This window comes from Thunnus albacares, chromosome 13 (assembly GCF_914725855.1).
Source record: "Thunnus albacares chromosome 13, fThuAlb1.1, whole genome shotgun sequence".
Taxonomy (NCBI): domain Eukaryota; kingdom Metazoa; phylum Chordata; class Actinopteri; order Scombriformes; family Scombridae; genus Thunnus; species Thunnus albacares.
This window is the reverse complement of record NC_058118.1, coordinates 7314458-7334443: the sequence shown is the minus strand read 5'-3', so window position 1 is coordinate 7334443 and position 19986 is coordinate 7314458. Positions and strand designations below refer to the sequence as shown.

Sequence of the window (19986 nt, the reverse complement as noted above, 5' to 3'; positions counted from 1 at the left end):
GGATGATGATGATAGTTTATGTTTATTCGATTACAGGAGCGTTTCATCCTTAAACTCAATGAATGCCACATACTCCGTTAAATGGCTTTAAGCTCTAATAAAATGACTTTATGTTGATGTAATAATTTGTCATATTATAATAAAATATCCCTCCAGATGGGTCAGAAATGAACAAAATGTAATTGTCAGGGATGTAGTGGAGAGTGAAAGCACATTAATGCCATTAACCAGCTCTCAAAATCTTAAAATTGAATTCACATTTGCACATATTAAAATGCTTTTTTTTCTCTTGTAAATTCTGAGTTTGCTCACACGACCCACTTGGGTGAGTTAAATATGGGGAAAAAAACAAACCTAATTCTTCACTGAATCCAGCAAAAGAGGATAATAATTCTGTTTACCTGGTGAAAAGAGACAAGTCAGAGGTAGTCATACAGCATGGATATCCATCAGAATTTAAAATATACTGCATCAAATTCAATCTGAATAAAAGACCATAAGTTTATTTATCAGCCCTTATGTGGAGCTAAAGCTTAAGAATCAACTCTGTTAAATCCCACCAAGGAAAAAAAAAGACAGTATTGTATATAAAACCTTGAATTGCCATAATTAATTCTATTTTCTAATTTTACATCACTGAGGTTTTTAATGCAGGTGTATCCAAAACATTGCTCTATAATAAAAAAATCACATACAGTACTGGCTGTACTGGTGGTGAACCACAGTTCACCAACACTGCCACAAAACATCTGTGATCCTGGTTAGGAAAGTGTTGTGTGGGTGACTGTTTTTATACAATGTGTGTGTGTGTGTAGTTTATATGTGGGCGTGCACTGGCAGTTAACCATCACAGCTGTTCATCAGTGCAACATTTTATTTAAGGAGCTGTTTTTGTTTATTAAGACATTAGTGCGACAGTATTACGTTATCATGCAATCAGTGTATCATCTTTTCACATGTATTCAAGCCCTCTGCTTACATCTTCATGGTTAAAGTAATAATAAATTCTTTCAAATTCAAATTGATGCAGTTATGGCCTTGATGCACATAATACCAGTATCAAACACCAGTATTCAAATATCTCACTTTTAATGGCATTGAAGACTGATGGTGTGCCACAGTTTGTGCTTTTACCCGCCTCAGAAATAGATGGATGTCTGTAATATGTTTTTAATATCCCTATAGAGGCCTGCTTATGAAACTTGTCCAGCACTGGCAGAATTTCTCATATACAGATGTTTTGAAAACAGCCCAGTGATCACTGTGAGACATCATGTTCGTGACACTGTGTCCTCTGCCTTTATAATTCCCTCCAATACCACAAATGACAAAAATGACACTGTTTCTTTCAGATGTAGGTTAATTTTGGGATCCAATTTGATTTTTATGTAGATGTTTTGCAGAGATGTTGTTGTGTAGTTCAGCCTCTGTGTGTTAGAGGATTGTTGTGGTTTTAGTTGCTTTGTGGACGCTGCCTGCTTAAGACATTTCTCACTGTTAGAGAGCTGGCATCTAACAGCAGTTTGCTGCTCTTGTGGATAATTGGCGTGTGTGTGTGTGTGTGTGTGTGTGTGTGTGTGTGTGTGTGTGTGTGTGTGTGTGTGTGTGTGTGTGTGTGTGTGTGTGTGTGTGTGTGTGTGTGTGCTCTCTTTTGGTAATTATTGTCATATCAGAATGGAAAAGTGTAATGACTGGAAATAGCAGTCATTATTCAGTAAACGTGGAATCATCAGCCTCTTTTTTTCCTTTTTTAGGACTTAAAAATCACATAAGCTTGTACTAAAAAAATCTTATTTGAGATGTGTTATTTATGTCATATAGATCTCCCCTAGTGTGAAAGTGCTTTTAATTCAGCCCAGGGCAAAGTAGTCAAACTGGGTCACAGAGGAAGGAGCTGGGAGTTGAGAATCTCCCAAAAACTTCAATCCAAAAAAATCAGTGGAAAACATGACCTAGTAGAGAGGTATGAAACTTAGGACTTTGTTCTTGGTTTATTTTCGTGTATGTGTGAATGTCAGCGAGTGACACTTTGCATTGTTCCCACTATATGTATTCAACAGCTGCTGCAACATGATGCTGTAAATCTGTAGTTGTCCGTGCTGCAAAGGAACAGTTTGTACAGATCCAAAGACGAAGTCATTTTCAAATACATCAGTTGCACAAACTGAGAGAAAGTTAGATGAGCTTGTCCAACAGCTTCCAACGACATTCAAAACTCAATTCATATTTGATATACTTAACTAATAATAGAATAACTGCAGTTGCTACAGAACAAGAGAACGTTACACAATAGCTTTCATCTTGGAACTCCAACAAGAAATGCTTTTTTATGCCTGAATTGCAATCAACTTTTCATCACTTGCCACTGTTCCCATAAAGATTTAAGGCACGACACTGCTTTAAATGGTCACATGTTCTCATGACTCTTGTGATTTCTGCGAGTAATCGAATCCAGCCATGGCCGCATGCATTCCCATTCATTGTTTGCCACGCTTTTATTAGTTTTCTCCTTCTGGATTCTATGAAAACAATCCGATTATGCTGTTCCCTCCTCATTTTGTTCTCTTAAGAGAATATTTTCTCCTGAAGCCCTCAAGCAAAGCATACAGATAGTCGTTCTGGTGGCAGGGACTAGAAGCTGTGGAGACATTGATTAGTTTAACTGGTTATCACTTGTCTCCTAATTCTGTGAACCCACAGTTTGACCCGGCATTCAACACTGCCTCGGGCAAAGATTAGCCTCCTATAGAACACACACATACGGGCTGCAGCCCTCAGTTAATTGAGATGGAAAAGGATGGTATCCATTAACCCCTGCATTTAGGGGTCAGAGACCCCATGCTGACCAATTTATCCCCCTCATACTCAGAGCCTGATGGTGACCTGCCAGGAAAATGAACACTCATGGAGTTCCAGGCCTCTTTTAGTTTGTCCTACTTCTCTAAGCTCTCCTGGATCCACTGCAAGGACACAAAAAAAAACCTCTCTAAATATGCTCTCTCGGGTCTTGTTTGAGTTTTAGCTCTGCACACATCAACCCCTTTCACATTGAAAGGAAACCAACTTTCAGAGACATGTAGGAACTGCCCATACACTCGCTTCTGCTGTGTGGTTAGATGAAAAAGAAAAGTTTAAATCACATTAGTGTCTCAAAGAAATGTCCTCACAATTTATTTTTTCTGAACTGAACACAACAAACAGCTTGTTTTTGTAGCTATAAAAAGTGTCAAACTGAATTTTCACTGTGTTTATAACTAAAAACAAGCTTGATCAGTTTTTTTACTTCAAAAGTTTCATCCTACCTCTTCACTGAACCAGACTCTGACAGGTAGTTTGTGTATTTTTGGGGATGTCGAATGTCAAACCAGAGGTGATGGCCATGAGCTGTTTTGCTTCCGTATGTAGCGGAAGCGTACAATAACTGCTCAGCTATGACTTCACTTTATAAATATCCCCCAGATGGTCACACTGAATTCCCCTCTGCTGAATTTCCCTCATACCACCGCCGCTAATCTTCTCCTCATTGGGAGTAATTATGCCAGAGCCTTTCAGGATGCTGAGAAAACAAACAAAGAAGGAATGAACTTACAAAACTTAACTGTCCTCTGAGAGGCAATTTGTGGTACAGCACAGGACATATAGACACATGAAAAGCACAAAAAGCACAAAAACAATAATAGTTAATAGATAAGATCATCTATACCCGCCATCATACATATCATCACAGTCCAGGCAAGCATGCAAGTGCATGTCAATAACTGTATACCAACAATTAAAATATAATAAAATAAATAGACAGTGAGTATACTGCACATCCCCTATGTATTCATGTATTTCACATCCCCTAGTCCATGTATTTCCCAGACTCCCCATGGCTACCACATCTCATTTAATTGAGTTATTCCCATGGGAAAAAATGAGTTTTTTGCTTGGTTGGTTCTGATCTTGGGGTATCTATACCGTTGACCAGTAGGTAGTGACTGGAACTGAAACTGGATGGATGTATCCATGTAGAGCTTGGCTGCGTTCTCAGTCAGCCTGGTCAGGTACAGGAGGTACAGGTCAGCCCCAGCCCCCTAACCCTCCCCCATGATTTTTCCACAAGTCTTCACATTTTTTTCTAATTTGTTCTTGTGGGTGATTTTTGAATGTCCATACCAGCATACAATACAATAACAAACGATACTCTCAATAAAACATTTGTAAAAAAGAGTGAGAATTTTGTTATCAACATTAAAAAGTTGAGTTTTCTAAGAACTTAAATGCGCTGTTGGCCCTTCTTAAAAATAGCAACAACACATTGGTCCCAGTAGAGTTTGTGATCTATAATAAGACCAAGATACTCCATCACCACTACAATCTCCTCTCCTCTGATCCTGGATAGAGTGGGTGGTGGAGCATCACGTCTGAAATCTAAAATCAGTTCTTTGGTCTTGGATGTGTTCAGTTTCAAATGTGAGGCCTCACACCAAGTCATTTAGAACTGGACCATGTTTGACTTCATCCAGCCAATTAGATGAAGGAAATGGGCCTGTAGTCATTACGAGAGGATTGATGAGGAACTCTGGGAAGGGGGACCACGACACATGTTTTCCACAGTGACGGGACCACCTGGGTATCCAGTGAGTGTTGAAAGAGGGAGCAGAAAATCCCACTCAGTCGGGCTGAGTAGTGTTTCAACACCCTGCCACCAATGTTATTGGGCCCTGGGTTCTTTCATGTGTTAGTGCTCTCAAACACTCCATCTCCTCCTCGATGATGAGTGTGTTGTGTGTGTTCTCTATCCCAGCATTGTCCGTCTCTTGCCAAGCAGGAATGTTGTCACCGCCCCCTGTCTCAAAGTGGGTGTAAACTTAATTCAGTTTGTTGGCTCCATCTCATCTGGACGGGGGGCCAGTTTTTTCCCTTCATTAAAGGGGGCATTTGCCAGCCCATGCAGCCCTAGTGTTGCTCTCAGTCAGGATACCTTGGCCCTGTACTGGCATTTGGCCTTGTAGATCTCCTTGTTTACCTTCCTCTTTATCTCCTTCCTGTCCTGCAGGCTCCTGGAAGCAAAAACCCTCTTTTTCATCATTTATTACCCTGTTTAACCCTTTAGTCGCCCACGGCTTGTTGCTTGGGTATACTCTGCTTGTCTTTGTTTGAATACCGCACCCACACAGAAGTCTATATAACCTGCGATAACCTCTGTCACCTCATCTAAATTGGCAGAAGAATCTTCAAAAACGTTCCGTGATGTGCACTCAAAGCACCCTTTCAGAGTCTCAACACTGTCCTCATCACACACCTGGACCTGTTTTTCCGCAGGCTTCACCCACATCAGAACCTGTCTATAGGTGGTTCTAAGAAGGACATTATTGTGGTCTGAGCCACCCAGGGGGGCCTTGGCAATGCATGAATACGCCTTAGGGATGGAGTCACAACATAAATCAATGGTTTTGTTTTTTCTTGTAGGGCATGTGACATACTGAGAATAAGTAGACAATGTGTGTATGAGGGTGCAATTATTAAAATTATTTATGAACTTGGGCGCATCTGGTGAGATTTAGTAATATTAAAAATAATATCTCTTTCTTTATCAGTATTTGCTTTTGTATGGATATAAGTAATAGTGAGAAATATTTGTGGTAACTCACGGGGAAGGTAGGAGGGGTGCAGGGACACTGATAAGAGTTCGATATCAGGGGTACAGATCTTCTTCCTCACCACTGTTTCATGACACACATGCTCCCTCCTTGCTCCTTGCCTGTAGTCTCTCTGCATCGATCAATGCGTGTGATAGTAAATCCGTCTGGGCAAACGTCAGAGTCCGGCACGGTCTCATTAAGCCAGGTTTCAGAAATGCAAGAACACGAGCTTCCCTGTATTTGTGCAAGTAGAGAGTGTTTGCTTGAAGCTCGTCCACTTTTTCTTTAATCTTACCAGATGAAACCAGATGCGTTGAGATTCTATTATACTGTGAAGTCCTGTTAGTGATTGTTACATGGCTGCACATGTGAATGTTTGCTCCAGTCAGTCATAGCTCACCCAGCTGGTATGGTTGGTGTCTCTCTGTAGCTTTAATCAGACAAAGATCGGGCTTTTGTTTTTGATGTTGCAGTATAAACAGGTTCTCTGTCATATATGTATATGAGATTCAACCAGCCCCCTTGCATCTGTCTCTGGCTACCTCGTCCAATCCTGGCGACCCTCCTGGTGAAAGGTCGAGCCACACATCCATCCATCATGCTGTCAGATGGAGGTTTACCCGAGGGACCAGGTCCAGGCTACAGGACATACCATAGACACTTTACAGACAGCTGGCAGCGCAGCCTGCAGGAACCGCTGCTGCAACAGCATTTGAAGAAACACATTAACAGACTTAATTGCTCCTGTGTAAGAGCTGAGTGTGAGCTGATCTCAGGGGAGCGACGGTCGTGGTTTGAGGATGTAAATGGAGGGGGGGGGGGGTCCTGATTGTGTACACAAGCAGGAGATTGATGTCTGTCAGCTAACGGACTACAACATATTGACATTTTAAAGGGCTGTTTCACTTTGACAGCGCATAGTGTTTTTCATTTTTAAATGCGCATTTGTTACAAATACGCTACCAGAATTAAATACTCACTCACTTTCTGTTAAAGTATAAATACTCTCTGTAAGATTTGTACTTTCAAACACTTGAAAATGGATTCAAGTGTGGATGAGACTCTTGAATAACAAATCATATCTTTTTATATTTATATTTTACTTATTTGTGCTGACTGGTGGAGATATGCATGCTAAAAAAAGTGACCTCAGAGAAACGTTGCCTTTAACACTGTAAATATTGATCAAGCTTTGGCAAATTTTGCAGCAAAAAAATACTTAATTTAATGCGATTCTCTGGTTGCTGAATTTATAAGATACATGAATATTGCATAATATTCAAATATGACTCTAGGGTAGAGACACTCATTAATTAGAAATGTCTTTGGCCTGTAATTATGTTGACGTTTAATGCAAAGACATCATTTTCCATGTAATGAAATCATTACCCACTAAAAGTCTGTTTTAATGGCCGTACTTCTAATTTTGCAAGGTATATGTTTTCAAAAGATTTAAACATGATATAAAAGTTAATTTTATCAGCGTGACTGATGGATCTTTCAACCTTCTGTGTTTCCTACTAGATCTATACTGCACCCTGGAAGTGGACTCATTTGGATACTTTGTCAGCAAGGCCAAGACCAGAGTCTTCAGAGACACCTCAGAGCCTCAGTGGAACGAGGTCAGTTACTAAGACATCTCCTGGTATATTTCTCCATTTTGGCATATGCAGAGTCAGATATTTTAATTCTCCTTTCCTGTGTCATCCAATAGGAGTTTGAGATCGAGTTGGAGGGCTCCCAGTATCTGCGGATCCTGTGCTACGAGAAGTGTTATGACAAGAGCATGCTCAACAAGGACGACAACGAGATTGTGGACAAGATCATGGGCAAAGGGCAGGTTCAGGTAAGAAGAGAGAAGCTAACAAGCCATCCGTGGATGATCAGAGAAACAAACTGTACACAAAGAGAAACGTCTGTGTCCTCTTGGGGAGATTTCCCAACATGTGACTCGTTTTAATTAGCTGTCTAGCCTCCGTGCACAATGGAGTGGTCTTGTAGTAGCAGCCTGTAATGACGCTGGTTGGATTAACAGTCTGAAAGCGAGTTTATTTAAGGGGGGTTTCCCTGCCTTGTTGTGAGAAATGTCCCTATAAAAGTCCCTTTCAGAGTCTTGTTAACTACACCCTGCCTACACAGTGGAATCTGCGGTTTCTTGGGCTGTTCTCCACTCACAGCATCGGTGTTTTGGTTTTGCAGTGCAGTCTACGGAGAAGTCATATTTCAGTTTTTCCAGAACTTCTTTGGAAAATGTGTTTGGTCAAGTGAAGCTTGACTCCTGTCATTTTCCCTGCAATTCAGTCAAATTGCTGCTGCTGCAGTTTCCGTCTCCTCTGCCCTGTAATGGATAGAGTTTCACCTCATGAATCTGGGCCAACTCAGAGGGATTTAGTTGCTCTTATCATCAATTAATGTCCTCATGTTTTTCTCAAGTGTTGTCAGTGCCAGAGGCAAACTTGCAAGGCAGGTTATTTATGAACCTGCTTCTGACATTTTTTATCTCTCTTAAACTAAACAGAAGATATAAATCAGTTAAGATTTCAAGATTTGTTTGTTGCTGCAGCAAATTTGTAGTCGCAGGTAAAAGCAATATCAGTAACAAGTTGCAGTGGGAATACAAATCTCCTGTCTAACAGAGAGAAAGTGGAACAAACATGACTCACTCACATAACCTTGCATTTTAAAGGAAAGGATGCAGCTCAAAAATATCTTATAAACCTTATGTTCTTGAGTGGGTTTGTTGTTTCTCCTCAGACCTAAGTTCCCGTTTTATATCTTTCAAACAGTCTTTGAATGGAAAAAAAAAACACCCACAACACATTTGTTGTAGTATTTCTTGTTTGTCACCACTGTTTTCCATGTTTTTCTCATTCAGTTTGATGATTTGTGTCCTTGAATGTCAGATTTGATTCCCTCTGAAGAGTGAATTGGAAGAAGAGCAAGTGTGTACCACACAGACATACTTCTCTTGCTGAACTGCATCAAGTCTCTTTCACACAGAGCTCCCGGTAAATTACTTGGATTACCTTTCAGGCACCGCTGGTGATTTTTACTATTAACACAAGCAGCAACATTTCTGTCTTGCGCCTTTTCACAAATGCCATGGCAATGCCGGAATAGATGGGGCAAGGGACAGTCCAGCAGATGGCTGTCATGCAACACTCATGGATGCCAACCGTTCTGCATGGACTGAGAGAAGCTCCCTTATTTCTGAATCTGTCCAGTTTCCAGCCATTCTTGGAAAAAAAGGGGGCCTGTGTACAAACAAAAGAACTTGAATTGCTTGTTAGTTATCAAATCAACCCTTTGGCAAGGCAACTGTGAACAAGTCATGGATTCAAATACGTCAATTCAAACAGACGTAACCCTTTACGTGCTGTTCCCTGCAATGTTACTGCTTTCATTCACAACAGCTGTACTGGCATTTTCCCTGAAATGTTACTAGGTCTTGAGGTGCGAAATCGGTGGTACAGATTTCCCTGAATATCGATCCCTGCTCCCATTCACACATGACCCCATGCAGGAAATGATCCTGAACATTTCAGGGATAGACTGCATGTTAGATTCACATCCATCTTAATTTGGCAGCTGTTTTTTCTTATCATGACCTTGGATGTTTCTAACATAATTAATAGAAACATCTGTGAGGATGATGGAAATCTATGGAGTGTTACCAGTCAATCTTTGTGTCAAGTTTAGTGTGGTAGAAATTAATTAAAATCTTCATCATGGCAGTTCCTGGTCTGTGACCAGTTATCTGTATTTAAAGACTTAAACATAATGTATGGGGTTAATCAACCTTACCTTGCCTTGCCTGTGTGATGTGGTTAATGAGGTTGGCTCCTGAATGAAGACTCACGAGAGGACTGGAAAAAGAATTGTGCACATGCATGTATGTAAGTGTGCAGGCATCTGTTTCTACATCTGAGTATGTAGAGTAAAAGGACTTCTTCACAGTTATACACTCACAAAGTTGCAAAGAATATATTTTATTACTGATTTTACCTCCACATTTTCAAGCAGAACCATACAGATGAATATAATGTTATTCAATTATCCTTTCTTAGTTAAAGGGGACCATTCCATCTCTGCACATAAGGTATAGTGGTTTATCGGTGGCTCAACATTTTATCTTATATGACAGTAAAATCTGCCCTCTCTGGTGTGGCAGCCAGTCAGAGAGACAAATGCTGCTGGTGCCTCTGCTGCTGCCTCTGGGAACATCTACTTCCAGCCAACAACAGCCAAAAAAACAAATACACCACAAGTCCGCTGGCTCGCTGAGAGAGTGGAGAAATAGAGAGGAGGGTAGAAATGGAGAAAGAGAATGGCATGTTCTGTCCCAGAGTCTGACAGGGTGGGAACGGTGTATGAGTGTGTGTACTACGGAGTGGGAGGCCAAGTGACAGATGTTGATGGAGAAACTTTCTTTACTGATTGTATCAATTTGTGTATCAGGTGAAAACACAGTATCGTTGATATCAAAGGCACTGACAGTCCAGGGTTGTGGTGGTAAAACTGGAAAATACATTGATGTTTTGGATATTGTCACCCTTGAGTGATATATATTCAATCTGATTTTGATCTCAGTTGTCGGCCCCTTCTACCTTTTTAAGGCTCTGAATGCAAGGACGTACAATCCATGAACAGGTCATTTTTCCAAGATAAACTGACCCCACAGTGTTCATGTATAGTTTAGAGACATATTTCATCACATTACAGAGGCATGTCATGATATGGCAGCTGAGGAACTGAAGTGCTGTACATTTTCACCAAAAAATTGGCCTGGGGGACATCAGTCTACCGTACAGTCCAGAGTGCATACCTAAAGAGACTTTCGCTTGGACCCGAGCTGTTTGCTTTCCTGGTGAAGCTGAGTTTAGAAGGACCCTTCAGTGTTTTGCTTTCCTCCCTGGAGACCCTCTGATTTATTTAACAGGCTTGTGGAATACTGACTGACCGTAGATGGGCATATTGAGCTGGAAGTTTTCTTTTTTTACACTCTGCTGTTATTTCACTTTGCACTGATGAGAAAGTTGATCGCCTTTGTCATCAGAAGATGATGATTTGGGCCAGAGATTTTATTTTGGTTGTGGCTAAGGAAACCTGATGGATTTTTGATACTGTCTTTTCGGTTAATGATATGCCTTTGTTGGCAGGAAGTATATTGCGCAAACTTTAAACATTTTGTTGGAAAGTTCTCCAGAGTTTGTTATGTCCACCAGTGAGCACGTGCACACACACACCCACAGTAAAGGAAAAGCACGAGAGAGAGAGAGGCAACAGTAGAAGTGCTACAGCAGCGCTCTCATGTCAGCTTGATTGAGTCGCTTGTCCACAGGCGAAATACCACTCACCATTTATTTCCAGCCCGTCACCCAGTGATGTCCCCTGAGCAGATAACCTCTGATCTCTGAGGTCACGCTGCTAATCATCCTTAAATGGCAACAATGTCGGGGTCACACTCACCCTGTCTCTCAAACTGGCAACACAAATGGACTCATGTTTTTTAATTACAGACTCCACTGGATCAGGCTCTCATGTTGATTTCTGATAACACTTAAGAGATATGTCACTGCCATCTCTGGTTGCTTAGATTGTGTTCAGTCTTGCTACTAAGGACATTGAGTCCTGAACAGTCTCCTGGTCTCCCAAGTGGCTCTTATGTATCAGCTGTAGCTTGCGATACTTGTCTTCAGAGTGCCGGTTGCGTAACTGTTTAGGTTATCAGCCTCTGTGTTTTGTGTAGCAGAAATGCATCATATCACCCATCGTCAGCAGTGCTTTCATCTGGTAACCCAACCCTCGCAAGCCTCCCCTGGGCTCACCTCTTGAGGCTTTTATTTCTTGTCTTATCAGGGGAAGAGTGTGTTGTCTTTCATACACCCATCAGTACCCTCAAATCGTTTAGTCTGTCGGCTGTCACATTGTTGAGGGCTGGTTAGGAAGAGGAAATGGATCCCATCGTGGGTAAGGTGAATCTCAAGGCTCTATAGTAAAGTCTTTGGTCTCTCTCTCTCAGAGCAATCAGCATATCGCTGCCATCCAAACCCTTGAGTCTACCACTTAAAAGATCAGGGCCAACATCACGTGATCTGTCTCATACTGTTGCTTGTTGCTGAAGTTTACAGTCACATCTGACGATCCTATGTTCGCTTACGAGTCCACTTATGTCCCCAGAAAAGGGACACTACCTCAGTCTTTGAACCCCTGCATTCATCCATGAGATTCACGCACCTCTCTCTGCCTCTGCACCGCTCTGGGGGTTGTTTCTATTGGTTTGTATTCAGAGGTGAGTGCATGTCATCTCCCCCATCTCTTCAGTGTTAACGGGCCCCAACAAGCTGTAACCTGATAGTTTTGAATGGCTTCCCGGAGATAATGAGAGCCAGAGAAGTTGGGCATTAGGAGGGAAAAGGGAAAGGGGCGATGAAGTTGTTTGTTCCTGGCAGCTCTGGAGCTGGACAGGGGAGCACGCATTAGCCGGCATTACTGTAAAACTACGGGTGCAAAGGGGTTGTAAAGTTTGAGGCGAGCATCTATCAGCACTCTCATTCCCACTTAAGAGCCAAAGTCTTTCCTCTACACGAAGCATTAGATGCGAAGTTTGACATTTACATGCTATGTGAAGGGTTTATGGGTGAAAGCACCGTTGTTTGGGCTAATAGCAGGCTGGCCATCTGGAGAATTAGCGGTGAAGCTTGTGGACCAGTGGCACCAAGCCAGTGCAGAAAGCGCAGTCCTCACGCTCAGACCCAATCTCTCAGCGCCCGTTCAAACGTAATGCCAACATCAGGCTGTCATAATGATGAAATATAGCCTGGTGCTTGTGTTTAGTAATATCTACAGTATGTATAAACAGTGAAGGAACAGGAAAAATCGTAAAAATAGTTGTGCGCAGATATAGAAATTGGCAACAAAATCAGCACAAAATGAAAATCTGATAACAGATTTTTGGGATTCTTTATATTTTATCGTCATCTAAACAAAACAGTCTCTAGATTCTGTTTCAGTGTAGCATAAAATTAACATTAAGGGGAACAAAATAATTATTTTTTCTTTCTTTTTCTATGGAAACTGTACCCAGAACTCCCAACTGATTATTTTTTTTAAAAAATGTCTTGCCTCTGGGGTATGCAGGGTGGTAGTATTTCATGTAGTATTTGCTTTGAACATTGAGCTCAGAGGTTTTAATGAGGGTGTGCGTGTGTGTGTTCATGCTCCAGTGTGTAGGTATTAATATAAATTATCATCTAATAGATGGTGTCATCTATTTTGTTTCTGCCCCCTGTCATTTAGGGCTGTGATCTGTCATGTTTCCACACCACACACCCCCTGCAGCCATACATACACACACACGCACACACACACACACACACACACACACACAGAGCCATCAACAACACTAACAGATGGGACCCCGCTGTGTGTGTTCAGCCCCCCCCCCCCCGGGAGAAGACACACACACATACATGCACACAACTGGGTGATGGGCTAATGTATTGTAAATGATATGAATAACTTCAGCCTGCCACATTACCTGGTGTTTATTAGCATGTCTCCTTTGTCTGGCTAGGTGTGTGTGTGTGTGTGTGTGTTGGGATGGGGGTTGTAGATTAATGGAGTATGTATATTCATTCAATAACAAAGTCCTCATCGCTTGTTTACTAAATCCACTTATTTTATTCTTTATGTTTCCGGTACAGATTTTTTTTTTTCACTATGATTTTTAATGAGGCTCATCCCTCATAGTCTGTCTGTGTTTCAACATATGGAGCTTTTTTTTTATTGATGAGTCCCAATTAAGCCGACTTCCTCATCAAATGACCCTTGATCAGTGGAGCTGAAAGCAGCGTTTTGATTGGATTTTTAGTCTTTCCTTGTCATATCCCCACAAAGAAGCTCCTCCATCACAACCCCTCACTTAGACAGCCTTTGTTCCCACTTAAAAACATCCACTCCCCTCCACTAGGGATATACATGCCCTAAATAACTACATGCACTCCTGTAAGCGTTCTTAGATCATGCAAACGTGCAGATACACACTTTTTTCCTTTTTGTGAGCAGAATAGGAAAATCCTCTGACCTGCCAAATCTAGTTGATGTGTGATTGTGAAGGGAAAAGAAAGACACATTTGTCCAGCTAGAAGCTTTTGTTAGGTTTTACTCAGAAGGTATAGACTGGGAGTAAAAATCAAGCATGAGGAATCCTAATGTATTGACATATTCTTATAGAAAACAATAGAAGGATGCCAGCAGCAAAACCAAGTGAAATGTTAGTTTGGAGACGACAGTATTAAACTGCAGCAAAGAAAGTGGAGTTAGTATCTCAAATCTTGGAGTTATTGTTGGTATCCTGGGTATTGTCATAGAGAACTTCTCCAACTATACCAACAGTTTTAGGCCTTTCTAAATAAAGTGAAACATTACGAATTCCTACTTGGAACATGATGAACAATAAATTCTGAATCTGTTATGAGTAACAGGATGCCAGAACTGGTTAAAATCTCAGCTGCTGGACGGTACAAGTCGGAGGCGTTGGACAGACATTTTTGATTCAGCCAAGGAAAAAGAGTGAACTGTGTAGGAAGAGCAAAGCAGAAAAGTTTTGCTGTAGCTGTTTGATGACTGAGGACCCCATGAAAGAATAAAGTGAGAATATAAACAGGCTATTTAAAGGCCAAAGGATCTCCGTGACCTCCTTCACATCGCTGTCTTTTTCCCTTGCGATCCCATTTGTACCTCTCTGTAGTTTTTACAGAAGAAAAATACAAACACGCTTCTCTCCGAAGTAATGGCTGAACCTCCGAGATGTCAAGGGCAAGCCTGCTTGGTAATTGGTCCTCATTATAACATTACATAATCTTTCGGGAAAGTGGAAGGGATTGACAACAGATGTATGATTTCCTACCATGAACATGCATATGTGGCGCACGTGGAGAGGACGGTTAGAGGGACACAGAAGAGGAAGAGAATAGGAATGAGAGCCCCAGATGGTGGCCAATTATATGAAGCTGAGAGTTAAAGTGAGAACAAAGGAGCTCATCAGAGCCGGAGAAATGAAATGTTCTCCAGAGAGACACATTTACTACCACCCTTTAGTCTCATGGAAGAGTAGGGGTTCAGAAATAATTGGAAACAGTCTGGAGGGTGTGTGTGTGTGGGGGGGGGGGGTCAGCTAATACAAAGAGTGTCACATTTGAACACAGAGGTCGTCAAATTCTACGTTCAGATAAAACCGTGAGAGTGAGAGAGCCGTAAGAGCTCGATGTTCCCGTTTTGACCATCAGGATCAGTTAAATGGCCTGTTATTAAAATTTCCCATCGCTTCTCTTATTGTTTCAGCTGCTAAATACGTAACGTTGGAGCCTGAGACTTGAAAAGGATAATACAGAGACTCTACAGTTGGACTCCAGAGCACAGAGAGAAGCAAGAAGTAGTCATTAATAATGACAAGCCGACTTTTTGGTTAACACCCAAAACTCCTCGCTGTCTTTGTCATCCTGCTGTGTTTATAAAAAATCAAATCTCATCTAGTTTTCATGTTATGGGACTACTGCTAGCAGACGAACAAATGGTGACAAAATACTGTATATTTTATTCAGTATCAAAGAGAAATCATTCTTTCATTTGATTAAACTCCCACCTTGTGTTCCCGCTTTTGTTTTTCTTTCTTTGTATCCTCTGACATTCCAGATTTAATTTAGGCTCTTCCCCTTGTTCCAGTGCGTTCTTTCTTTTCTTCTAATTTACAAAATGAACCTGACACACACACACACACACATCCCCTCGCTGCTCTCAAGCTGTGGATTTATAGACAACAGATGACATTGGGGGGAAGAGATTCACCTCGTTCCTCTCATCACGGTCCCAGTCTGACTCTCTGTGGGGTAAAGCTCATTTCATGCTTGGCTCTGCCTGCCAGCGCACTGCGAGGCTCAAACCATGGATTGACTAGGGTTCACCTCAGCTGTGGGTCTGTGAAATCCCCACATTGATGCTTGAGTGTCCTCTGTGTGTGACCACACAAACGCTTCTCCACCATAAGAGCGTATCTCCTTACAGACTGGAGATGTCCTCTTAATTTCTGCTCTGTCCTCTTTGATCTGTTACCAGGGTTTTACCTACAGTTTAAGGATGGTATGAAAATTATGATATTATATATTAACATTATTAGTTATTATGTCAAATCCATAGTATATATTATAAGGAATATAGAGAAATCCACCTACCAGCAGCTCTAAAGCACATTAATTAACACATTATATCTTGTTTAATCTGTACAAAAACGTGTAAAAAGCTGACTGGCATCTGGCTGTATCTTATCTTGAACAAACTGATATGAGAGTGATATCAATCTTCTCATCAAAGTCTCAACAAGAAAGCAAATAACTGCATTTCCCAAAATGTGGAACCAATTCTTGAAAGCAATCCCCCCTCTGCTCTGCACACTTTCCTCCTTCGTCCTTGGTTGACTGTTTGAACAGCTCTGCAGAGACATCTCTCAGCTTCTCTCTCTCTGCCTTTTCTGTCTTTTCTTTCTTAATAAGATTTCACATCACTGCCAGAACCAAGTCTCTGACCACCAGATGCGCTTCTGTATTTTTTATCCCCAAAAATCCCAGTGAGACCAGAATACTTTCTCCCACTCTGCCTCCCTTTCACTCTTGTTGTTGTTGGCAGCCTCCCTGCACATATTAAAGTAAATGGGCCTCAGCAACACACAGTGTCCCCAGCATGGAGAGCTCGATCTGCCTTTCAAGTGGCCAGTCAGGGGACCAGAGCTGTTCCTACAGTGGTGAGATGCAATGGATATCCATCTGTAGCTGACGTCTGCTCTGGCCCGCTTTTGTTTTGTAAGCCACAGTTCTCTGAGGGAAGCCGGTGATTGGATTGGACAGTTATGAAGCTGTAGAGTTTGCCCGAATGCCACTTTGTTCGAACGTTCTCCTCAGCCGTTTGTTTAGATGTGATAATTGTGCAGGAACTTCGATGCTTTCCACATGGCCAGAGCTGGGGTCTTAGATTGAGCAAGTATTTGCCCACTGCGGTTCTGCACCTCATTATGCAGGATGGTTTATCTGCACTGGGGCCTGCGTGAGGTTTGTTTTCTTCTAGGAATTGGAGATATTGTAGAGAAGACAAGGGGGTGGCTGTCTACACCAGGAAAAGAGAAATTATACTTATGGCAGAATGTTTTCTTGTGTTGTACTGCATAGTGGAGGCATTGATCCAAAGTACTTTGTATTGCTGTACTGTAAACACAATTTTACCTTTGTTAATCATTGCAGGAATTGCAAGCATGATGTCCCTGTTCACCACACGTGGCCCACTATATCCTGACTACCGTGTAGCGTTTCTCCTCTAAAACGTTTCCCCAGAAGTGTCCATAAGAATCTGTCAGGCGGTATAGTGTGTCAGAGAGATTACCGACATCCTGGTTTTCCATTCGACAACCTCAGTAGAAAGGAGAAGCTTTGTAAAACATCCGCAATCCAACAACAACATTTTGTATCAGCAGAAGTGGGCCAGATTTAATGATGTTTGAACAAAATCAGGAGGCCTCACCCAAAAAGATGGGAGAAACAGCAGAAAAACAGCAACTGCTCCAACCATCACGGTCATATGGGGTTTTCATATTGTGTGTCTGTTATTTTCCAGTCACATTTCCACTGTGTTGTTCATTGACATCCCTGCTGAAAATTCCAATAATTTTTGAAAGATGAGCCTCGCCCCTGCTGTCCGCCAAGAACCATATGCAGATTCTTGGATGCTCTTTGTCCTCGAGCCTCACAGTCTTTGTTGAAATACTTCTATATCTGTTTGTGTGTGTGTGTGTATGCCTCAGTAAGCTGTCACATCTGTCTATATGCCTGGCCTCTAAAGCTCCAGTGGCTCACACATGGAATGAAAACACCAACAGGACTGTGCTTGTGGAGGTGCACAATGCTTCTGCTAGTTGCAAGTTAGTGAAGAAAGAATGCTATCAGTAATTTTTAACAGGTTTCACAAATCCTCAGTGATCGAATCGAAACGTCGCCTCCACTTTTCTGCTTGTTTTCATTGCCTGTCTTTGAAATAGTGGAACAGGCGAGCGGACATTTTCAGAATTGTAATTTCAATGTAAAAAGGTGTTGAAATATACTGCTACAAATACAGTGGGTGACTTGAGATATACAAAATATAATTTCTCTTTGAGGGAAGTACAACGAGGGATTGAAGACGCAGTTCGTGCCAAGTCATGATTCGGTTGATACCGAGCGTTTAGCTTGTGTTTCCTCTACACCATATGAAGATGAAACAGTAGCTGACTCTTAATCAGTAGCTTGAGGTACTGCAGCTGTTATTTTTGGGTTGCTGCATGCTGTTTCTGCATGAAGGCGGGGTGTTTGGTAGGCATCTGCTCAGCTCCTGTAGTGATCTAACCATGTTCATGGGTGAGTCGAGAGAGAGAGAAAGCCCCCCTCCCCTCCCCCCCCCCAAGTCACAAACACGCATACTGAATTTGCCCAGCAGGCAGAGAGACAAACGAGTGGACATGAAAAGTGCTGGCTGAGGGAACTACATTTATTAATAGCATTCTTCCCAGGCTTGTATCAAGATTTAAAGTGAATGCAGGGTCCTTTAAAATAGTGCATTAAGCCTGTAGTCTTATCTAGACTGTGATCTTTAACCCTAATGTAAGCAGAAGATGATGAACAGTGGTGGAGACGTGGTTTATGATGTTAAGATTCATATCTAAACATAACTGTAGAGGGTCAAAAGCAAATAAATAGCCAAAACTAATAAATGCCTGGCAGGTGTTTACATACTGTAGGATAAGTGTGAGATTTAAAGGGTTTTAGTCTAAACTGGACTAGTTAAGAAGTATTTAACATATAAATACTATAAGGATTTTATATGGCTTTTTATTCTGTCTTTACTCTTAAGGCGCAGTCGTTTCAGGTCATGGCTCAAACCTTCGTGCTTTTGTGTTTGTTGACTCTCTCTTCACATTTCAGCAAGTCCTGCTGACCTTTCCATATTCCTTCCACTCCACTAATCTGAGTGCGACACAGCCTCTCCATGTTTAATGTAAATGTACAAGAAACCGGGCAGCTAGGTAGCGTACCACTGAGAGAACCTCTGACTCATCATTAATAGTGTTTCTGCCTCATGTACAGATTCTACACTCTGCAAACATCCAGCTACCTTCGATGGATCAAGTTTTCATAACTTCAGTTATTGCAAAGGCTTTGAGTTGTCATTAGCATTTCCACTTCAGGACTTCCCATGACATTTAGTTGTTCATATGGCAGGACCGTGAGCAGTGCCAGGCGTTTGATCCTGCTTTATGACTTCCTGTCCCAGGGCAAGGGAGGAAGACTGCTCGTTTCCTGCTGGGACTGTGCAGTCTGCATAAACTCTGACCTCGCTGGTGTGCTAATGGCAGAAGTCTTTATCTAATTTGTTTTTATTTTTATCAGTAAATATCGGAAACCCCTCCCACTCTTGAAAACATCTTGTCCAGAACAGAAGCTTTATTAAATCAGATACATTGTTTTTACAGTCTGCAACCACAGCAGACAATGCAGTTCCTTTCCCATTCATACCATACAAATGTGCAGCCGGACTGACATCTGGCCACCCGGACAGGTGTTTGTCTTCCCTAATCACACAAAGCATTCCTCACATGGCAGATATAAATATGCTGTAATGAGTTAAAATGATTTAAACATATCACAATAATGGTTATTAGGTAGATTCAAGGAATTATGTAATTCTCTCAGAGCCTCCTGGCTGTTAACAGCAAATCTCTTTTTATTGGCTTCTTGAATGTTTGACCTCCTGTATCGGGCCTCTTTTGCCACCATACATTAGGCTAATGATGATGTAATTGTTTTCATGTGGAGGAAATGTTTCTAAAGTCCCTCCAGACTGTGGAGGATGTTTTGAACTTGTCAGCTGTATAAAAGATGAGATCACCGCAGTTGTGGTTATCTAGTATTTACACCCGCACCAAATCCAGTTCAAATGCTGTGAAGCAGACTGACACCACATGTAACATGTTAGGGATCAGAGCATTTCAACTTGATCTTCTGCCTTTGTCACATATTAAGGAATGTTAAACTTCTGGAGAAGAGCAGTGTAAAGCTCCGTCCCTAATGTGTCAGCAATTCATGCGTCCTTGTATAAGTTTACTTGAGTAGACGAAACTTAAGTAATGCACAATTTGAAATTAGTCACTTTACAACACTCCACTATGAGATTAACTACTGAAATGTACCAGTTTAAACAACCTTGGAGAACAATGTTGCTTTCTCCAGCTCTTTGTGTTTCTCAGATGATGAGTGCACTCTGTACCTTGCTTCGCTTGAAA

The 19986-nt window shown here is 41.6% G+C and overlaps 1 protein-coding gene across 4 annotated transcripts in view; it reads left to right on the top strand.

The window, feature by feature from the left end:
* The window catches only part of abr (ABR activator of RhoGEF and GTPase), a 131476-nt gene that overhangs the window by 87033 nt on the left and 24457 nt on the right, over positions 1 to 19986 (top strand). For all 4 annotated transcript variants that reach the window (XM_044370667.1, XM_044370668.1, XM_044370669.1 and 1 more), the window contains 2 exons: positions 7152 to 7249; positions 7342 to 7473. In XM_044370667.1, the coding sequence (XP_044226602.1) occupies positions 7152 to 7249; positions 7342 to 7473 (230 nt within the window). The remainder of the gene's footprint in view (positions 1 to 7151; positions 7250 to 7341; positions 7474 to 19986) is intronic.